Below are 22414 nucleotides of genomic sequence, written 5' to 3'. Positions count from 1 at the left end.
GATGATTGAATTATTGTGATTTTGCTCATTGCAGCGGGAGTAATATCCAAATGAAATGCAAAGATTGTGCTCAGTATTGTGCCTTTACTCTCCTGATGTGTGCACTGTGCAAGGCCAGGCCACATAGCGCTAATCTTTAAGTAATACATACACTGCAGTGGGTGTGTGCGCAGAGCTTGTGCACAGTATATACACCAGCTGGGTAAGGCTTAGTCCACAATGTTTGATGCTGGGAGTGCTCATAGGGCTTAAAGCAGATCTGTTACCACATTTCTCAATACAATACAATACAGATCTCTTAGACCTCATGAGGCTGTTGTTCTTACTATGAAAATCGATGTCAGAATTGCTGTATAATCCTTTATGAAAGTTTAAAGTTAATCTTGATCTCCTCTGCCTGACCAACATCATCAGCTTGTACTGAGCAGTACGAGATCTCCGCAGTGAGGAGGGACAGTGAGGCTTGGTGGCCAAAGATTGACTGAAAGGTAACCTGTCATGTGGGAAAAATGCTGTGAACCTGCAGATATGGGGTTAATCTGTAGGTTAATAGCATTCTGAACCTTCTCCGCACCTGAACATTACGCCTCGCTGCCAGGAGGATAAGAACTTTATCCCTACCGGCAGCATTCAGGTTTCAGTCACTATTCTGCGTATGGAGAACGTTTTCAAAGTAGGAGGAGAGAAAGGGTTAATCCCGTGCAATCCGCCAGAATAAAATGTGGAAATGTTCATAGATTAATAACTCTTATTCCATAGGTCTACGCGTTTCGAGGTATGAAAACCTCTTCTTCAAGACCAGAATATCAACAAACTGTTGATATTCTGGTCCTGAGGAAGATGTTTTCATACCTCGAAACGCGTAAACCTATGGAATAAGCGAGTTATTAATCTATGAACATTTCCACATCTTATTCTGGTGGATTGCGCGGGATTAACCCTTTTTCTCCTCCTACTTTGAAGACATTTCCACGTTGCGCTGCGGAAGCCGCCATTATCTCATGCTATCTATGGTGGTTGTGACCCTTCACAAGCACGTCTGGTGAGTGTATTATATCATATATTACCTTGTTTGTTTATCTGGTAAGACCCTATCAGCGCTTCTCCAAACGCAGCAATATAGCGAGAAAAACAGAACGGCAGCTGTAACCGCACCCTGCACTGACTGACAGCCGGGTCTAATGTGAAGGGCATGGTTACAGCTGCCGCTGTAGATTCACAGAGCCGTGACTGAACCCCCACCTCTGAAACTGGAACTCTGCCAGGAAGAATAAAGTGCATTTCCTCCTGGCAATGGAGTGTAATATGCAGGCACCGAACATGTTCAGTATGCTATTAACCTGCAGATTAACCCCATATCTGCAGGTTAATAGCATTTTTCCACGTGACCAGTTCCCTTTAAACTTTCATAAGGGATTAAACAGCCATTCTGATATGGATTTTCATAGTAAGTACACCAGCCTCATCAGACTGACGCATTGATTTTTAATTATGTATTGTATTATTTATTATTATTATTTTTATTATTATTATTATTATTATTATTATTATTATTATTATGAAGCTTGGTGACAGATCTACTTTAACCTCTTTCCATAATTCCATAAATGTGAGTTCAGATTGCAGGTGTACAGTTATGTTTCAGCGCTGGTACGGGCTTAGTTGTTGTGTCAGTGCTAGTGATGAGCGAGTACTACCATGCTCGGTACTTGTAACTAGTAGTTGGGTCCTTGGATCGAGTATCCAGATAAAATGGCAGTCAATGGGGAAATCTTTTCAGAAACGCTTGCGTTCCCTATTGACTTCCATTCTATTCAGTACAGGAGTCTCACCTGTCAGAGTATCCGACTGCTCACCGAGCACCTGAGCATGGTAGTGCTCGCTCATCACTAGTTATGAGTACCGAGCACCTGAGCATGGTAGTGCCCGCTCATCACTAGTTATGAGTACCGAGCACGTGAGTATGGTAGTGCTCGCTCATCACTAGTTATGAGTACCGAGCACCTGAGCATGGTAGTGCTCGCTCATCACTAGTTATGAGTACCGAGCACCTGAGCATGGTAGTGCTCGCTCATCACTAGTTACGAGTACAGAGCACCTGAGCATGGTAGTGCTCGCTCATCACTAGTTAGGAGTACCGAGCACGTGAGCATGGTAGTGCTCGCTCATCACTAGTTATGAGTACCTAGCACGTGAGCATTGTAGTGCTCGCTCATCACTAGTTATGAGTACCTAGCACGTGAGCATTGTAGTGCTCGCTCATCACTAGTTATGAGTACCGAGCACCTGAGCATGGTAGTGCTCGCTCATCACTAGTTATGAGTACCGAGTACGTGAGTATGGTAGTGCTCGCTCGAGTACCGAGCTCCTGAGCATGGTAGTGCCCGCTTATCACTAGTTATGAGTACCGAGCACCTGAGCATGGTAGTGCTCGCTCATCACTAGTTATGAGTACCGAGCACGTGAGCATGGTAGTGCCCGCTCATCACTAGTTATGAGTACCGAGCACCTGAGCATGGTAGTGCTCGCTCATCACTAGTTACGAGTACAGAGCACCTGAGCATGGTAGTGCTCGCTCATCACTAGTTAGGAGTACCGAGCACGTGAGCATGGTAGTGCTCGCTCATCACTAGTTATGAGTACCTAGCACGTGAGCATTGTAGTGCTCGCTCATCACTAGTTATGAGTACCTAGCACGTGAGCATTGTAGTGCTCGCTCATCACTAGTTATGAGTACCGAGCACCTGAGCATGGTAGTGCTCGCTCATCACTAGTTATGAGTACCGAGTACGTGAGTATGGTAGTGCTCGCTCGAGTACCGAGCTCCTGAGCATGGTAGTGCTCGCTCATCACTAGTTAGGAGTACCGAGCACGTGAGCATGGTAGTGCTCGCTCATCACTAGTTATGAGTACCTAGCACGTGAGCATTGTAGTGCTCGCTCATCACTAGTTATGAGTACCTAGCACGTGAGCATTGTAGTGCTCGCTCATCACTAGTTATGAGTACCGAGCACCTGAGCATGGTAGTGCTCGCTCATCACTAGTTATGAGTACCGAGTACGTGAGTATGGTAGTGCTCGCTCGAGTACCGAGCTCCTGAGCATGGTAGTGCCCGCTTATCACTAGTTATGAGTACCGAGCACCTGAGCATGGTAGTGCTCGCTCATCACTAGTTATGAGTACCGAGCACGTGAGCATGGTAGTGCCCGCTCATCACTAGTTAGGAGTACCGAGCACCTGAGCATGGTAGTGCCCGCTCATCACTAGTTAGGAGTACCGAGCACGTGAGCATGGTAGTGCTCGCTCATCACTAGTTATGAGTACCTAGCACGTGAGCATTGTAGTGCTCGCTCATCACTAGTTATGAGTACCTAGCACGTGAGCATTGTAGTGCTCGCTCATCACTAGTTATGAGTACCGAACACGTGAGCATGGTAGTGCCCGCTCATCACTAGTTATGAGTACCGAGCACCTGAGCATGTTAGTGCCCGCTCATCGCTAGTTATGAGTACCGAACACGTGAGCATGGTAGTGCCCGCTCATCACTAGTTATGAGTACCGAGCACCTGAGCATGTTAGTGCCCGCTCATCGCTAGTTATGAGTACCTAGCACGTGAGCATGGTAGTGCCCGCTCATCACTAGTTATGAGTACCGAGCACCTGAGCATGTTAGTGCCCGCTCATCACTAGTTATGAGTACCGAGCACCTGAGCATGTTAGTGCCCGCTCATCACTAGTTATGAGTACCGAGCACCTGAGCATGTTAGTGCCCGCTCATCGCTAGTCGTGCAGTGTAATTTTGGTATACTTTTAAGCAACCTGTGTACCTTATGTTTATTGTCAAATGTGTACTTTTTTAACTTTTATTAAATCTATAAGCCAACTTTAATCTTATATTGCATGCTATCGTTTGTGGTTTCCCCTACCATGCGCGATGGCTGCAGTTTCATTGCAATCATTGGGCCGTACGTTGAACCAGCGCTGCTGTTGTGACTCCGCTCTGATGTTTGTGTAGCAATGGACGCCTGATTATGATTTGTGTCCTCTGTGATTGCACAGACTCATGAAACACTGTTCACTTTGGATAGAAAATGTTTTATGTACTTATTTTTTGCTGCCTTGTAATATCAGGCTTTGCTGTCCCATTGGACAGACTGTAATCAGTAATGATGATCTTTTCTAGTACCTCTGATGTATGTTAATGAAAAGCGGTGAAAGCGGGATGGTGGGCACCAGGGAGACGTGCTTGCAGAATGATGTTTACCTGCAGGGTGGTTTCTACGCAGCTGTAATTGTGCAACATCTTGTTCATTTAACAGCACTACATAAACCACACTAACCCGCCTACGTCCACGAGCAAAGAGAGAGAGGTAGAGAAGAAAGAGGTCGATAAATCAAGGGAACGTTCCCGAGAAAGGGAGAAAAAAGAGGAAAAGGAAAGAAAAGAGAGGAAAAGGGTTGGTGTTATTTTTCCTAATTTCTCAAACCTTGCATGGCTGGGTAACTGTGGTGACTGTATGTGCTCAGGACATCTGGTGGGGTGCATGGTCATTGCACTGGATCTGGGTAAGTATGGCTACTACCTGGTTTCTCTGTTCTCCAGTTGTCGGTGCCCTTTTCTTTTGGTGGTATTGGATTCTCTTTATAACCTTGCCATTTGCTGGTGTATTCAGTATGGAGGAACAATGAGCAGTTCACGCTAAAACCCAGGCGAACCCCTTAGGCTGCTTTCACACATACGGTTTTTGCAGTGCGGCTCAATCCGGCTCAAAAACCAATGCAACGGATGCGGCGGAAAAATTGGATCCATTGCATAAGTTTTTCCATGCAGCCCATCCGTTTTTTGATGGCTGCAGCTTGATACTGAGCATGCGCAGTGCAAAAAAACGCATCCGGTGGCCGGATGCGGTTTTTGCCGCAGGACATCGCATCCGGCGTCCATAGGCTTGCATTGTAAATTGCGCCGGCGTGATGCATTTTTTCACCGCACAAGAAACCGTGCCAGGCAACGTTCCATCCGGCCGCTGCATGGGCTAAATATGCCGCATCCGGCAAAAACCGGACACAACGCAAGGCCATTCGGCACAATACGGCGCTAATGTAAGTCTATGCGGGAAAAAACGCAACAGACGGCAAAAAAAAAAAAAGGTTGCGTTTTTTCTGCAAAGCGCCGTATTGTGCCGCTCAGCAAAAAACGGATGTGTGAAAGCAGCCTTAGAAATCCTTCCCTTCAGGTTTCTGGTTCTTAACTTGTCTTTGTGTACTGTAATGATGACTTGTTGTCTGAACAACACATGACCACTATGACCAGTGATTTGCGGTCATGGCCACCTACCGAAGCACCCGAATTTTGCCGTGGACCAAAAAAATAGCTGGAGATCTGAAACCTATTCCCACTAAAACAATGGGCAAAACTTTTTTTTTTTTATATCTTAAAGGGGTTGTCCTCTACTTTGACATTGATGGCCTATCCCTAGGGTAGGTCATCAACGTCTGATTGGATGAAGTCTGTACACCGCACCATTACCAAAGAGCTGATGTCAGTCCTGGTGGCAGCGGCAGATGGCAAGAACTACTGAGTACTGGCGCTGCTCCGTCTTCTCATAGCAGCCGGGAACTGGACATCTATTCTAATCAATAGGAGGCAGATGTGCATTTCTGGCCGCCTGCTGCCGCCACTGGGACTGACATCAGCTGATCGGTGTGGGTGCGGCATTTCGGACCCCAGCTGATCAGACATTGATTACCTAGCCTAAGGGGTACTTTGCACGCTGCGACATTGCAAGCCGATGCTGCGATGTTGAGCGCGATAGTCCCCGCCCCCGTCGCAGCAGCGATATCTTGTGATTGCTGCCGTAGCGAACATTATCGGTACGGCAGCTTCACACGCACTTGCCTGCCCTGCGTCGTCGCTCTGGCCGGCAACCCACTTCCTTATTAAGGGGGCGGGTCATGCGACGTCACACGGCAGCCGGCCAATAGAAGCGGAGGGGCGGAGATGAGCGGCACGTAACATTCCGCCCCCTCCTTCCTTCCGCAGAGCCGGCGTTAGACGCGGTGACGCAGGTAGGAGATGTTCCTCGCTCCTGCAGCTTCATACACAGCGATGAATGCTGCTGCAGGAACGAGGAACAACATCGTACCTGTCGCTGTCAAATTATGGAAATGCCGGACCCTGCACCGATGATACGATAACAACGCTTTTGCGCTCATTAATCGTATCAAAAAGGATTTACACACTACGATATCGACTGCGACGCCGGATGTGCTTCACTTTCGATTTGACCCTACCGATATCGCACCTGCAATGTCGTAGTGTGCAAAGCCCACCTAAGGATAGGCCGTCAAGGTCAAAGTAGTGGACAACCACTTTAACCCATAATCTGTTTAGTTAACATTGGTCAACCTCCTAAAGTCCTGCAAAGCAGAACAGTATAGTATTACATGTTCATACTCAGATTGAGTAGCTTCAAATGTTCTTATCTTCCTTTATTCTTTTGCGTTGAACACGTTAGTATGCTTCCAGTTTTTCTTTAAGTACCATTTCAGCATCGTTGGTTTTATTTCTTCATCTGGCACTTATTAGTATTGTGTTCTGTGTATGCATTAAAATACTTACAGGTCGCTATCTTCTGCCGTTTGCAGCGCTGCTCTAGTCCTCTCCTGCATCATGTGACCACAGCATTTTTTTTTGTGTGTGGACCAGAAATCATTTTCTCAATGTGCATCTGAGACTTTCATAGACTTGCATTAAGAAGTAGCGATCAGCTGTGTGCACCAGCAAGAATTACTGCAGTCACATGATCACATGATGCAGGAGAGACCCGGAGCAGCGCAGCAGACGGCAACTTGTACCCTGTTTCCCCGAAAATAAGACACTGTCTTAGTGCTTTTTTCAGGGCAAAAAAAAAATATATGTCTTATTTTCAGGGGGTGTCTTATTCTCGAGGAGACATGGTTGGTGGTAAGTTTACCCCCCCACAAAAAGCAGTCCCCGCCCCATCCCAGGATCGTCATACTCCCCAGCCCAGGGCGTCTATATGGCTCCCAGATCCTTCTGAGATCTCCCAGCAGGTACGCTGCACGCCTCCCCTGCGTCTGGCCGACATCAGATCACACACACACACACACACTTACACACTTCTCCCTGTGATCTCCCTGCAGCTGTGCTCTCCTGCGTCTGGCTGACATCAGATCTCACACACACATCAGATCACTCACACTCACACACACTCACACACAAACACCCACCCCACGATCCCAGCAGCTGTGCTGCACGCCGTGCTCCTCTGCCTCCTGCCGACACTCACACACAGTCACACATCAGACAGTATACACGCACACATCTGATCAAATACACTCACACACACACCCCACTTCTCCCTGTGCCCACCGGTGGGCGGTCCCAGCAGCTGTGCTGCACGCCGTGCTCCTCTGCCGACACTCACACATCCGATCGCATACACTCACTCACACACACACACACTCCCGATCGCATACACTCACACACTGACGATATCGCACATACGCGCTCACCCACTCACAACATCCGGAGATACCACATGCTTCCGGCCATGTGATCCTCCAGCAGGTCCTGGAAGGTCACTGCCCAGGGGACAGTATCGCTGCCGAGAAGCAAGCGATATCGTCGAATGCTGTGAGTGTGTGGATGCAATCTGATGTGTGTGTTAGAGTGAGTGAGTGAGTGTGATCTGATGTGTGTGTGTGTGTGTGTTCCGCCGCTGCAGGACCTTGATGCGCTCACCTGCTCCCGGTCGGGGTCCGGTAAGTATGATCGGGGGTCTTCTTTCTTCTGTCTTCTCTCTTCTGGGGGTGCCCGCTGCCTATAATGAAGTGTCCTGCAGTGTCTTTAACTCTTTCACCGCTGCATGACACTTCATTATTGACCGCAGCTATGTCTTATTTTCAGGGGATGTCTTATATTAAAGCATCCTTGAAAACTCCTGCTACGTCTTATTTTCGGGGGACGTCTTATTTTCGGGGAAACACGGTAAGTATTCTAGTTCATATTAGTACATTACTGATGGGTAATGGATGGTGAAATTAGAAAAAAAACAAACGCTGAAGTGATACTTAAATTAAGGCTGCATATTATTTTATTTATTTTTAAACACAATGAACTCATCGACACATCCGTGAAAGTTGCATCTAGTTTTGTAGCCTCATCGGTACTTTCTTAGTTTGTCAATAGATCAGGTTTTACAAGAAATCGTCATCTTATGGGCTGTCCTACACATTATTTCAACCATGGTTAATGTACTAGTGGCCAAATAATACAATTTTACTAATGTTTTCCCTGGTTATCACACAACAGGATCATTCCAACAGCGACCGTGAGGTGAACCTGGAGTCTAAAAGACGCAAAGAAGAAAACGGAACAAGTGAGTGTCACATTATTTAATTACCCACTAGAATGAAGATGGTATCGGCGGGTGGCGGCACCGAGTTTTACCAATACTATTGCTTTCCCATTGTTAAATATGGCATAGCATTAATAAAGGTGGAGTTTTACATTAGCGTATATGCTATTATATTAGGCAATAAGAGTAATAAAAATACAGTCACTTCTGAAAATTATTTAATGTTTTGGATGTTTTCTTTTGGGGGCGTTAGAAGAGGACCCCTGACTGTTCCCTATGTGCTATATTAGGACCCCTGACCACCATCTATTAATTTAGGTGAAAGGTAGTTATTAATAATAATAATAATAATAATATTCTTTATATAGCGCCAACATATTCCGCAGCGCTTTACAATTCAGGAGGATCGTATACAAGCAAGTAACAGTTATGGAAAATACAATATTAGGACGAAAAAAAGACAACCCTGCTCATGAGAGTTTACTATTTACAATGAGATGGTGATGGAGGGGGGGCAAGGTACAAGTGTTTATTTACAATGACAATCCAGCCAGCTCAAGGAAATGGAGGATAAATAATGGCTTCCTGGACCAGTTGCCCAGAACCTTGAGATGCATTTGGGTGCCATGACATTTGACGTGGAGTTATGTTGTGAGAAGTTGTAGAGGGGCTACGTGAATTTAGTTTGGCTAGGGAGTGTGATAGGCCGCCCTAAAAAGATGCGTTTTTAGGGTGCGTCTGAAGCTGAGTGAGTTGTGATTTGTCCTATCGTCTTGGGGTAGAGCGTTCCAGAGGGTTGGTGCAGCTTGGGAGAAGTCTTGGATTCGGGAGTGGGAGGTTCGAATTAGTGTGGATGTTAGTCGAAAGTCATTTGCAGAGTGTAGAGAACGGGTGAGGTGATAGACAGAGAGGAGGGTGGAGATGTAGGGGGGTGCCTCCCTGCGGAGAGCTTTGTGAGTGAGAACAAGCAGTTTGAATTGGATCCTATGATATATAGGCAGCCAGTGCAATGACTGGCACAGAGCAGAGGCATCCGAGTAGCGGTTAGCCAAATAGGTGACCCTGGCTGCTGCATTAAGGATGGACTGTAGAGGGGAGAGTCTAGTTAGGGGGTGACCAATTAATAGAGAGTTACAGTAGTCAAGACGAGAGTGGATCAGGGCCACAGTGAGGGTTTTTTTGTTTCCATTGTGAGAAAGGGGCTGATTCTAGAGATGTTCTTGAGGTGCAAGCAGCAGGAGCGGGCAAGAGACTGTATGTGGGAGGAGAAGGAGAGATCAGTGTCAAGTATAACACCCAGACAACGGGCTTGCGGCCTAGGATTCATCGTTGTGCCACACACAGAGAGGTTTAGGAAGGTTGGAAGACGGAGGAAAAAGAAGTTCAGTTTTGGAAAGGTTAAGTTTCAGATAGAGAGCAGACATGATATTGCAAACTGCAGTCAGGCAGTCACTTGTGTTCTGTAGTACAGCGGGGGTGAGTTCAGGGGATGAGGTGTATAGCTGTGTGTCATCAGCATAAAGATGGTACTGAAAGCCAAATCTGCTGATGGTCATTCCAATTGGGGCAGTGTAGAGAGAGAAAAGAAGAGGGCCAAGGACTAAACCTTGAGCGACTCCAACAGTGAGAGGAAAAGGAGAAGATGTGGAGCCAGAAAATGATACACTGAATGAGCGGCCAGAAAGATAGGAAGAGAACCAGGAAAGAACAGTGTCCTTTAGGCCGAGAGAATGGAGCATAGAGAGAAGGAGATGGTGGTCGACAGTGTCGAAGGCGGCAGAGAGGTCAAGAAGGATAAGCAGAGAGTGGTCACCATTACGTTTTGCTGTCAGTAGGTCATTGGTCACTTTGACAAGGACAGTTTCTGTTGAGTCTAAAGGGCGGAAGCCAGACTGTAAAGGATCTAGAAGAGAGTGGGTGTAAAGGTAGCGGATGAGGCGAGAGTAGACCAGGCGCTCCAAGAGTTTGGTGATGAGGGGGAGATTGGAGACTGGTCTGTAGTTGCTTGTGCAGGACGGTTGAAGAGAGGGTTTTTTTTAATAATGAAGTAATGATAGTGTTTGAGGGAGGAAGGGAAGATACCAGAAGAGCGAGAGAGATTGAAGATTTTAGTTAGGTGAGTGGTGACAACCGGAGAGAGGGACTGGAGTAGAGGTGAGGGGAAGGGATCAGTAGGGCAAGTGGTGGGACGAGAAGAGGATAGGAGCCTGGAGACTTCCTCCTCTGTGACTGGGTCAAATGTGGAAAGTGAGCTGGATGGGATATGGGGAGGGATGGGATTCACAAGGCTTGGTGGCTGGGAGCTGATCTCCCGGCGGATGTTTTCTATTTTCTCTGTGAAATACGAGGCTGGTCATCAGCATGAAGGTCTGTGATAGCGGTCTGTACTTTTGGACTGAGGAGGGAGTGAAAGGTGTCAAAGAGCTTCTTTGGATTGTTGGATAGTGAGGAAATAAGGGTGGTGAAGTAGGTCTGTTTGGCGAGGTGAAGGGAAGAGTTGTAGGTCCTTAACATGAACTTGTATCTACAATGTTCTTGAACGGCAGCTCCTATTGTGATGGATTATAAGTCCCCACATAGCCTCCTAGCTGGATTGTAAGTCCCCACATAGCCTCCTAGCTGGATTGTAAGTCCCCACATAGTGTCCTATATACTGAGTCCCACATAACCTCTAGCTACAGTATGAGCTGATACACATATGAAAAAAAAACTGGCACATACCCACCTCTCTCCATTTCCCCCAGCTGCACTGACCTTCTGCCTAGCTTTTTCCCACGATGATTGGTGGAAAAGGGGCCGACTACTCTTACAATGTATTCACCACTCTCCGTATGCGGATAGCGGTGACATATGGTGGCGGAGGGCTTGGTGCGGCTCGCAGTCCACTGTTTTGAAGCCTTTGGCTGTCTCGGCCCGCCGCCTGCACTTTGCCCAGCCCTGCTCCTACCACTGCACAGGTGTCCACAGCTTGAACAATAAGTTGCTGACAGCCATATGAAAAAACTCATTTATTTAAGATGTTTTAAATTTGTAGTAAGGTTTTTGTTTTTCCCAAACACTTGTTGTAGGTGGTTCCTCCAAACACAGTAAAAGCGAGAGCCCGTCCGATTCCCCGCGATCAAATGAGAAAGACCGAAACAAATCTAAATCCTCAAATAAAGAAAAGGCCGAGATAATGAAATCTGACAAGATGGAGAAAAGTTCTTCAAGCAGCAAAAAGGTACAGATTGCCTCCTCTCTGCTGTGTATCAACACAGACACCAATTACTTCATACAGTGTGTGAACATGGTCAGATGTCACAATAGTATAGGTTGTAGACCATCTAGGCAGATGTAGTCAGACGTGGTGGGGTTGTGATTGCCTGCCTGAGCTCTGGCTTGTATTATAATTGTGCTTTGCGTATATAGCCCCAACGGTTTACAGACATCATCATCACTGTCCCCATTGAGGCTCACAATCTACATTTCCTATCAGTCTTTGGAGAACCCAGAGGAAACCCACAGAAATAAAGATAGAACATTCAACATACAAACTCCTTACAGATGTTGTCCATGGTGCAATGTCCAAAATGGATAAAGTGGAAGCTGTACAATACATGCCATAAAATTGCTAAATAACATGCAGAATCAATTAGTCACTCTCCATATGAGGTGCCATATAATATACAAATAATATGTATTTGCACATAATTATACCATACATACCCAAATAATATGGCCAGACAGTTACTAAATTTGTTGGCAATCATTAAACTAGAGAATTACTCTTAACCCATGCAGCTGCCATACTGTAAGTTTGGAACGCTAACATCATGTGCCAGGACTATCCAGTGGTGGCCTCTTTAATTAGAACATACAGGTTATACAATGGAACCTTAGATTACGAGCATAATTGGTTCCGGGAGTGTGCTCTTAACCCCTTCAGCCCCGGGGCACTTTCCTTTTTTGCGGTTTTGTTTTTTGCTCCCCTTCTTCCGAGAGCCGTAACTTTTTTTTATTTGTCCGTCAATCTTGCCATATGAGGGCTTGTTTTTTGCGGGACAAGTTGTACTTTTAACTGAAACCATAAGTTTTACCATATGGTGTACTGGAAAACAGCAAAAAAATTCCAAGTGTGGAAAAACTGCAAAAAAAAAGTGTGATGGCACAATAGTTTTTGGGATGTTTTATTCATGGTGTTCACTATATGGTAAAACTGATGTATGGGTATGATTCCTGAGGTCGGTGCGAGTTTGTAGACACCAAACATGTGTAGGTTTACTTGTATCTAAGGGGTTAAAACAAAAATCACAAGCTTGTCCAATAAAAGTGGCGTACGTTTTGCGCCATTTTCCGAAACCCGTAGAGTTCTCATTTTTTGGGATCTATGGCTCAGTGACGGCTTATTTTTTGCGTCTCGAGATGACGTTTCTAATGGTACCATTTTTTGCGCAGATGCTTCGTTTTGATCGCCTGTTATTGCATTTTGCGTGAAAGTTGCGGCGACCAAAAAACGTAATTTTGGCATTTGGGATTTTTTGCCACTACGCCGTTTACCAATCAGATTAATTGATTTTATATTTTGATAGATCGGGCATTTCTGAATGCGGCGATACAAAATGTGTATATAATTTTTTTTTTTAACCCTTTAATTTTCAATGGGGGGAAACGGGGGTGATTTGAACTTTTTAGGTTTTTTTTTTTTTTTATTTTACTAGTCCCCCTAGGGGGCTATAGCGATCAGCAATCCGATCGCTCTTATCTATCTGCTGATCACAGCTATACAGATGTAAACTGCATATACAGTCACTTCCTGCTTCACTCTGCTCCGGTTGGGTGAAAACGAAAGTGAAACGTCATAGCTGCAGGCGCCATCACATGACCCTGTGCTACGATGGCAACCACCGAAAGTCACGTGATCACTCACGTGACTTCCGGTGGAGGCAGCGGTAAGTGAAAATCTTCACCGCGCGTATATACATCTCGCTGCCAGACTTTGGCAGCAAGATGTAAGGGGTTCATGTTACGGGTGGAATGCGATTCCACTTGTAACATGCAGGCACACATGTCAGCTGTTGAAAACAGCTGATATGTGTGCCGATCAACGCCGCCTGGCAGGGGGCGGGGCTTAACGGGACACGCTCCATGACTGATATATCCGTCCATGGTCGTGAAGGGGTTAAACCAAGTTACTAGTATATCAAAGCAAATTTTCCCATAGGAAATAATTGAAATGCAGACAATTCGTTCCACAACCCAAAAATATTTACTGTATTTATACAGACTTATTACAGTAATACAAAATATACTGTATTCATATAAATACTACAGTACACTAATACAAAATACTGTACAGTTAAAAACATATACTGTAAAACAAATTAAACTGCGGGAGGTACACTGGAGAAAAAAAAATGATGTATAAATATGATAACCTTTATTCTAGTACAATACACAATAAACCACACCCCAAATCTATTCTCCCCAAAATAAGGGCACAACTAAGCCAAATGTGGGGTAGGAATACTGCCCAGGCAGATTACAGTACAAGCAATGTGCTGCACCGGTTAGCAGAAAGAACGTACAATACTGTATCCACAAATACAAATTGATAGACATGCTATATAGTATATACTGTACAGTACAATGGTATACTGTATACAGTATATATGTATAGAAAGCTACCTCCAGGTGGTTTACAAGGACAGAACCGTAAGTTTGTGCAGTGAGTATTTGCTCTTATTGCAAAGCATTGCTCTTAAACCAAGTTACACATTTGTAAAAAGCTTTGCTTGTCTTGCAAAATGCTCTCAAACCAAGTTACTCTTAATCCAAGGTTCCACTGTACTCCTTTAAGGCCAGGCGAGAGCAATGGCAGCCTATCTGCATTGGGTGATCGGTTACAGATCTTTCGGTGTGCATCGTTTAGTGTGCTCGGCAGTATAAACTTACTTTTAAATGACCACTGTCAGTAAATATTTGCTGGCAATTAGTCACTTCTCCAGTCACTTCTCACAAACTGACCCGAAGCACAAAATCTAGGACCGTGACTCATGGCGTTTTGATAAAGCGAATATTTTTGCACATCTTGTTTAATTGTACACAACTTGTATTAGTTTTCTTGCTTTGTGCAATATTTCGATTTGTTGCAATTTTGGCTTCTAGTGTCTCATGATCAGCCACATCCCTTTCCCTCTAGGCCACGGCCCTTCGTCAAGCGAAATCTAAAAGGCGGGGATTTCTTCTTGGAACAGAAAATCCATTGTATTTCTGGATCAGATAATAACGTTTATGATTTCTCTCTTTTTCGTCAAGGAATCTAGACACGACAAGGAAAAATCTGAGAAGAAAGAGAAACGTGAGAGCGGAGGAGGAAAAGAGGAGAAAAAACAATATCCTTTTTTGTGATACTACACTTGGAGGCAGCCTTTGATTATTGTGTATGGCAGATCCAGGTGATTTTACTTTGTATGAACTACACGATAATTCAGATTTTGCTGTAAATTGCTGTAATATCTGACTTGATTAATGAAATCTGAGCGCTTTATTTTCAATGGGCCAATATCCTCTACATCTAAGCTCCGCTGCAGGTGTCTGCTTTTCCCCCTAACATAGGTTTCTACATTCTGACGTTCTTTTTGCAGTAATTTAATAGTCTAGTGAAACCATTGCTCAGTTTTATGACACGTGTGACCTTTATTTCTTTTTCTTTGCCAATCACTTAGATCATAAAACACTGTAATAATGGCTAGTAAATCAGGAGCTCTGAAATAAATGGCTGACCAAGTAACACATGGATGGGCCTGATCCATCGCCGCAAAAAACGTTTCTTTCACCTCATTGTGTTGGCTCAAAAAGGAGGTTCTGAAACAGAAAATAAAATCTCTATACCCTTTATATACTCCAAAAAGGCAACCCCCCTTTTACAGTTAAGTCGCAGTGCACTTGCCAGTTTTATAAACTGAAAAAAATGCCTTTATTTGTGTCTGAAGATTGGCCTTACTTAACAGGAATCTGTAACCAGGTTATTGCCACACATGTGAGATCAGCATAATGTAGGGGCAGAGATCCTGATTCCAGTGATGTGTCACTTATTGGGCTACGTAGAGTAGTTTTGGTAAAATCACTGATTAATCAGCAGGAGATAGTCATTAGAGGACTACTTGGCGTGCGCTCTGTATAACTGGTAGATCTGCAGCAGAGAAAACATTAATTTTATCAAAATGACAGCAAACAGGTCAGTAAGTGACACATCACTGGACTCAAGGTACCAGCCCCTTCATTACTGCTCTCAGATGGGGGGAGCAAACACCTGGTGACAGATTTCCTTTAAAGTGTCTCTGGGCCTATATTTTTTTTTTGTTACATGGGCCTAAGAACTGACAGGTAATTGCTAAGTAGCTGGTTGTTCCCAGCGCCAATTCACAGACCGCTCCTACTAGCGATTCAGCTGCTTCACATCAACAGAACAGCTCTTCCTCTTCCGCTCTGTTGATGGGGCGTCACTGCTGACGACATGCTGGCTGACCATTGTCTCCCCGCAGTTAGTCAGTGGGGAGCCGGCTATCAATCAACATGATGTCGGCAGAGACGCCTGATCAACAGAGCAGAAGAGGAGGCTGCTTTTCTGTTGACGTGATCTCTACGGAAGCCTCAGAATGGCTGGCAGAAACAGCTACCTCCTGCCTGTTAGCTCTTAGGGGAAGAAAATAAAATTGTCCTAGACTCCCTTTTAACAGGGGTCATTTAACATTTCTACCATTGAAACCCTATGGAGCTCGAAATTCCTGGGACTTTTTTGTGTTAATTGTGAAGGAGTTGAAAACGCCGAAACGCGTAGAACAATAAAGTTGTTTTAACCTCCGCTTGATCCTCTGTGATCCTCTTCTGGCAGCGCAGATTAACCCTTTTCTCTTTCCCACTCCATTGCCATTTTTCACAAATGAAAAGTAAAGCTGTTGGATATTTCCCAAGCTTCTAGCATGTGTGAGTGAGAACAGACTGCACACGAATGTAACCACTATGTGGTTTTTTTTCTCTCTCACGGATCCATTAACTTGAATGGTTCACTAAAAAAAGAAAGAAAAAAAAAAAGGGACCTGCTAAAAGGCCCTCAGTATAAAATGGCTACGTATTCTATTAGTGGAGAAAATAGTAGGACAAGTGTCTGAAACTAGGACGTGTGAATGGCGCCTTGGTCTATGGTGAACGTTTTACTGCCGATCTTCTATTAGTCTCCTTAACTACTGTTTACCCATAAATCTTCAGATAAGCACAGATAATGATTTCTGCTTATACCAAGGTAAGACCTCTGCTCTTAGTTATAGCTAAGAAAACTTGGTTGTGTTTTGAGGTGTGTGGGTAGAAACCTTTCCTTATACCATTAGTTCCTTGCTCTTACATATACCTTGTCTGGTTTCTAACTGGGATTGTCCCTTAAACAGCATGAAACCCCTACCTGCAGAATAAATGTGAAATTACTGGGGTTCAGTGACCAGAGGTCCCAAAGAAACCAGTATGAATGGAGCAGTAGGGAGCATGTGCAGTTCACTGTAAGACTATGTGTGCATGCTGCAGTTTTGTTTCTTCAGCAAAAAATGCACCCTCTGGTAGAAAGCACACCCTCTGGCCAAAAAATACATAAAAAAAAAATTATGCGTGTTTGCAGCGTTTTGGTGCCTTTTTGCCACGTTTTTGATCCAATGATGGGTACGTTTTTTCCCATGCGTTTTTTAAAAGAGCAACAAAATAGGATAATTATTTGGCCCTTTTTTGTTCATCTATTAAACCGAGGGGTGAAATCAACAACAGGAGTCAAAGTGTAGTACACCCTCGCATGGTGGTCAAAACACAATCAATTGAAAACACTAATGAAAGAATCAAAGCAAATAGCCAAAAATAAAATGTAAATTTTATTTGAAATAATGAAAATGCTAGTTGCAATGTTGCAAAACAGTGATTGAAAAAGAGCCAGCACCACACAGCAGGGGGAGAGATAAGGAATGCAGTCATACAGAAGCTGTTGAACACAACAAAGCTCATATGACACCAGGAGATTGACTCACACATGCAATTTATTTATTCAATCTCCTGGTGTTATTTGAAATTTGTTGTGTGATAGCTTCTATGAGGCTGCATTCCTTATCTCTCCCCCTGCTGTGTTGTGCTGGCTTTTTTGAAACACTGTTTTGCACCTTGTATTTTAATTATTTCAAATGAAATTTACATTTTATTTTTGGTTATTTTCTTTCGTTCTTCATTAGTGTTTTTAACTGATAGCTAGAATAGATAATAGGCCTACCCAGTCTGAGAATACCTACCCCCAGCTGTGGGGCTTTATCTTGGCTGGGTATCAAAATTGAGGGACCACATGCCGTTTTTTTTAAATTATTTATTTATTTTACTGTACAATATAGACCTGCCTGCCAATGTCTGTGATTGGTTGCAGTCAGACAGCTGTCATTTAGCATGGGGGCGCATCTGACTGCAACCAATCACAGCCACCAGTGAGCGGGGGAAGCAGTGAATATGTATAAGTCTATTGACTGGCCCGGGAAGAAGAATGAGAGGACGCTGGAGCAGTGTGACAACCGCGCCGATGATCGGTGAGTATGAAGCCCTTGCTCCTACCCCTTTGCACTGGATTCTGGTCCCCATAGTTTTTATATGGTGAACAGCATCTAGCCAGATACCCCCGCCGACCCGAGTCAGCGTGGGATTGATCTGCCAGTCATCCGAAACGCAGGGACAAAACGCAAAAAAAAATGACATGCTGCTTCTTTTTTCTTCAACAAAAACTGCTCGCAAAAAAGAAGCAACATGCGCACAGCTTTTCCGAATTCTCATAGACTTTGCTGGGGATGGCAATGCATGCAGTTTTGGGCAACAGACTGCACCCAGAAATGCAGCAAAAAACACCGCATGCGCTCAGGGTCTAAAGCCTGCTTTACACGAGACGATAGATCGTACCCGCCCCCGTCGTTTTTGCGTCACGTGCAATTAGTTGCCCATGGCGCACAAACTCGTTTAACCCCCGTCACACGTACTTACCTTCCGGACGACCTCGCTGTGGGCGACGAACGTCCACTTCCTTGAGTGGGCGGGACGTTCGGCGTCACAGCGACGTCACACGGCAGGCAGCCAATAGAAGCGGAGGGGCGGAGATGAGTGGGATGTAAACATCCCGCCCACCTCCTTCCGTCTATTAAGCCGGCGGGTGCCTCGGGAGGCAGGTAAAGCTGCTGTTCATCGTTCCCGTGGTGTCACACGGAGCAACGTGTGATGCCACGGAAACGATGAACAACAGCCGCCATTTTAATTAAACAATTTTATGAAACCTAGCGACGAGTACACGACTCACGATTTGTGAGCGATACTGCGTTGCTAGGAGGTGTCACACGAGACGACGTCGTACGGTATGCCGGATGTGCGTCACGAAAACCGTGACCCCAACGACATATCGCACAATCTATCGTCTAGTGTAAAGCCCGCTTAAGAGTAGTGCTTGCACATGCTCGCTGCCACTATGAACGCTGGTGAATTCGGCTCTGTTCTTGAAGTTGGTGGGGGTCTCAGCAGCCATACCCCTGTTATGATACATTCATGATCTTTCTGGTGTATAGGTGATGAATGTTGTTAATGGCACAAGCGTTTAGCATCTATACAAGTGCTGCGATACCCAGACTTTTCGTGATTCCTTCTTTGATCTCCATAAAATCTGGTGGTGAATCGAGATACAGTGGAACCTCGGTTTACAAGTAACTTGGTGTGTGAGTATTTCGCTATACGAGTAAAGCTTGCTGTAAATTTGTAACTCCGTTTACAAGCATGCTTTGCTGTACGAGGAAATACTCACCGCACACACTTCCGGTTCCGTACATCCACCGCTCTCTGACCCGCTCTTGCAGTCAGCACAAACACGCACAAACATACACATATTATGCTCAGCTAACCTTCCGTTCCATCGCCGGCCTCCTGGTTCTTGTAGTTCGCTGGTACAGGATATGTATTTGGTAATAATCGCGATGATGGAGGAACTTACTGGCGCTATAATAATAAATAATAATAATAATAATAACTTCCGCTGTCAGCCACTTCTCAAAGGCAGCACGCTGACCAAACAGAGGCAAGCGGCTCCTACCTTTGACATCAGTGCACTAGCAGCGGAAGCTCCGACATCGGTCGCGATGGTTACCCGATAAATATCCTGTACCGGCGGACTACAAGAACCAGGAGGCTGGCGAGGGAACGTGAGGTGAGTGTGTGTGTGTGCTTGTACATGTGTGGAATGGCACAATAGGGGACCAGGATGGGACATTGAACATGTTGTGGAACGAATTGTCTGAGCTTGCATTATTTCCTATGGGAAATTTTGCTTTGTTAGACGACTAACTTGGTTTACAAGCCACTCCCAGAACGGATTGTTCTCGTTAAGCAAGGTGCCACTGTAATGTAGCTCTAATACAGATGCTACAATGCAGCTGACTGGGACCTGCCTCATCCCTGACATAACAGGATCAGTGTCCATGGCATGGGCTTCTATAGTGGAGTCACAGAGTGGCTCGATTATCATTCATTCCTTGGCTACTGACGTTTTGGGTTTTTCGGATTTCAGGGCTTTCCTTCCTTACCCCTCACGGACACTAGAATGGGAATGTATAGCAGAAAGGTTCTGTGAGCTCTTAAATGTTTTGTCTCTTGGGACAATTCGCCATCCATTTGGATCTGTGGAGTTGAGGAGATCCCACAGCCTACAGAAAAAACTATAATATGGGTCATGGGGTGAGAGACCTTATCACAGGAATGTAACTGCATTTTCTCTTCCCTCCACAGAAACCACCTTGAACGAATTCATGGGATCCTGCAGCCGGAAGATGACGCGCTGTATCCAGGCGTATTTACCACAATATTAATTGCACACTTATTTTTGAATGAAGAGGCCCAATTGCGTCTTCTTAAATTATTAATTTCATTTTTTTTTCTTTTTTTCCTCACCATCAAGTAAATGTTCAAGTTGTGCATTACTGTATTTTAATGTCTTGCTAGTTTTTTTTCTCTTTTACATTTTTTTTCAGTACATGGCTGAAAGTGTTTACCTATTCCATAATTTTAAGCACAATGTGCTACAAACGGAGGATCGCCGCAGCGCAAATAAGGTTTCATTTTCTGTGTACAGTTTCTTTTAGGTTGTCTGAAAAAAAAAATAAAACTGCCTGAAACTTAGCAATTATTTGCCATAAAAATGCATCCTTTTTAATTGTTGCAACCGGAAATAAACAATTATTCAACAGATTTTGAATTTACCTCATTTAACCTCAGTTTTATTTATTACCCTGCCTTGTACGCAGGGTATGCGGAGCACTGTTTCCCTGCTAAACGAGAGCAATTGTTTGTATATTGCGTAGAACGTTGCGTATCTGAACAGAATGAGGGGAAGTGCGCCAAATACAATTTTTATTGTCATAATGTGTTTTGTCTTTTTTTTTTTATTTTATTTTAATTTTTTATTTTTTTTATATATATATATATATATCTATATATATGTCAAGGGAGAATAAATGTCACTCACGAGAAATTAGGGTTTAAATATACACGTACAGGAGCTTTGTACCGCCGAAATATAGTGTGAAAAGTTTCAAAGACTTTTTTAAAGAAAATTTTTAACTGCTGAATTCTACCAGTGTAAGCTTTTTTTCTAAATAAACAATAGTTTTCTGAATGGGTCGTAAATCATTGTGTGGATTGTTCTTTATTGTATATTTATCATCCATTTTACTGGCTGAGTTGCACGCCGCCGGGACCACGGTACTCACAACATCTTGGCATTTCATTTGTTTTATTTCTGGGGAACGTTCTTAAAGGGGTATTGATCTAAAAAGTTTGGAGAAAAGGCGATAGTACATGACATTTTTTCTCACTATAGGATTACTGGTTGTTTCTCCATGTCTGCTTTATAGACATTGTTGCTTTACTTTGCAAACACATGACAATGTGCAGCTTCTGTCTAAGGGTAGTAATTGTCAGTGACCTCCGCAGACCCCATAGAGGAAGTAAAGACTAAAGGCCCAGTCACACTAAACAACTTACCAACGATCCCAACAACGATACAACCTGATAAGGATCGCTGGTAAGTTGCTAGGAGGTCGCTGGTGAGATGTCACACTAAGGTGACCTGCGATGTCGGTGGGGTCAAATTGAAAGTGACGCACATCCGGCATCGCATGCGACATCGCAGTGTGTAAAGCCTAGATGATACGATTAACGAGCGCAAAAGCGTCGTAATCGTATCATCGGTGCAGCGTCAGCGTAATCCATAATTACGCTGACGCGACGGTCCGATGTTGTTCCTCGCTCCTGCGGCAGCACACATCGCTGTGTGTGAAGTCGCAGGAGCGAGGAACATCTACCGGCGTCACCGCGGCTTCCGTAGGTTATGCGGAAGGAAGGAGGTGGGCGGGATGTTTACGTCCTGCTCATCTCCGCCCCTCCGCTCCTCCACTCCTATTGGCCGCCTGTCGTGTGACGTCGCAGTGACGCCGCACGACCCGCCCCCTTAATAAGGAGGCGGGTCGCCAGCCAGAGCGACGGTCGCAGGGCAGGTGAGTGCATGTGAAGCTGGCGTAGCGATAATTTTCGCTACGCCAGCTTTCACAAGATAGTCCCCGCCCTCGTCGCAGGTACAATATCGTGTGCGACATCGCAGCATCGGCTTGCGATGTCGCAACGTGCAAAGCCCGCCTAAGCGACGCTCCAGCGATCCCACCAACAACCTGACCTGGCAGGGATCGCTGGAGCGTCACTACACGGGTTGCTGGTGTGCTGTCACACAGGCAGATCTCACCAGTGACCAGCCCCCAGCCAGCAGCGCCGCGTGGAAGCGATGCTGCGCTTGGTAACTGAGGTAAATATCGGGTAACCAACCTTGGTTACCAGCGCACACCGCTTAGTGCTGGCTCCCTGCACACCTAGCCACAGTACACATCGGGTTAATTACCCGATGTGTACTCTGCTACGTGTGCAGGCAGCAGGAGCCGGCTTCTGCGGACGCTGGTAAC

General features: G+C 45.0%; 1 protein-coding gene across 1 annotated transcript in view; it reads left to right on the top strand.

Annotated features, from left to right (window-relative positions):
• Positions 1-21078, top strand: part of THOC2 (THO complex subunit 2) — a 279522-nt gene extending 258444 nt beyond the window's left edge. The window contains exons 29-34 of the mRNA XM_075324880.1: positions 4320-4457; positions 8336-8402; positions 11450-11601; positions 14676-14752; positions 16615-16662; positions 20193-21078. Coding sequence (XP_075180995.1) covers positions 4320-4457; positions 8336-8402; positions 11450-11601; positions 14676-14752; positions 16615-16642 — 462 coding nt within the window. The 3' untranslated portion in view covers positions 16643-16662; positions 20193-21078. The remainder of the gene's footprint in view (positions 1-4319; positions 4458-8335; positions 8403-11449; positions 11602-14675; positions 14753-16614; positions 16663-20192) is intronic.
• The last annotated feature ends 1336 nt before the right edge of the window (positions 21079-22414 follow it).

The sequence above is a fragment of the Anomaloglossus baeobatrachus genome, chromosome 9 (genome assembly GCF_048569485.1).
Source record: "Anomaloglossus baeobatrachus isolate aAnoBae1 chromosome 9, aAnoBae1.hap1, whole genome shotgun sequence".
Lineage (NCBI taxonomy): Eukaryota > Metazoa > Chordata > Amphibia > Anura > Aromobatidae > Anomaloglossus > Anomaloglossus baeobatrachus.
This window is presented reverse-complemented; position numbering and strand designations above follow the sequence as displayed.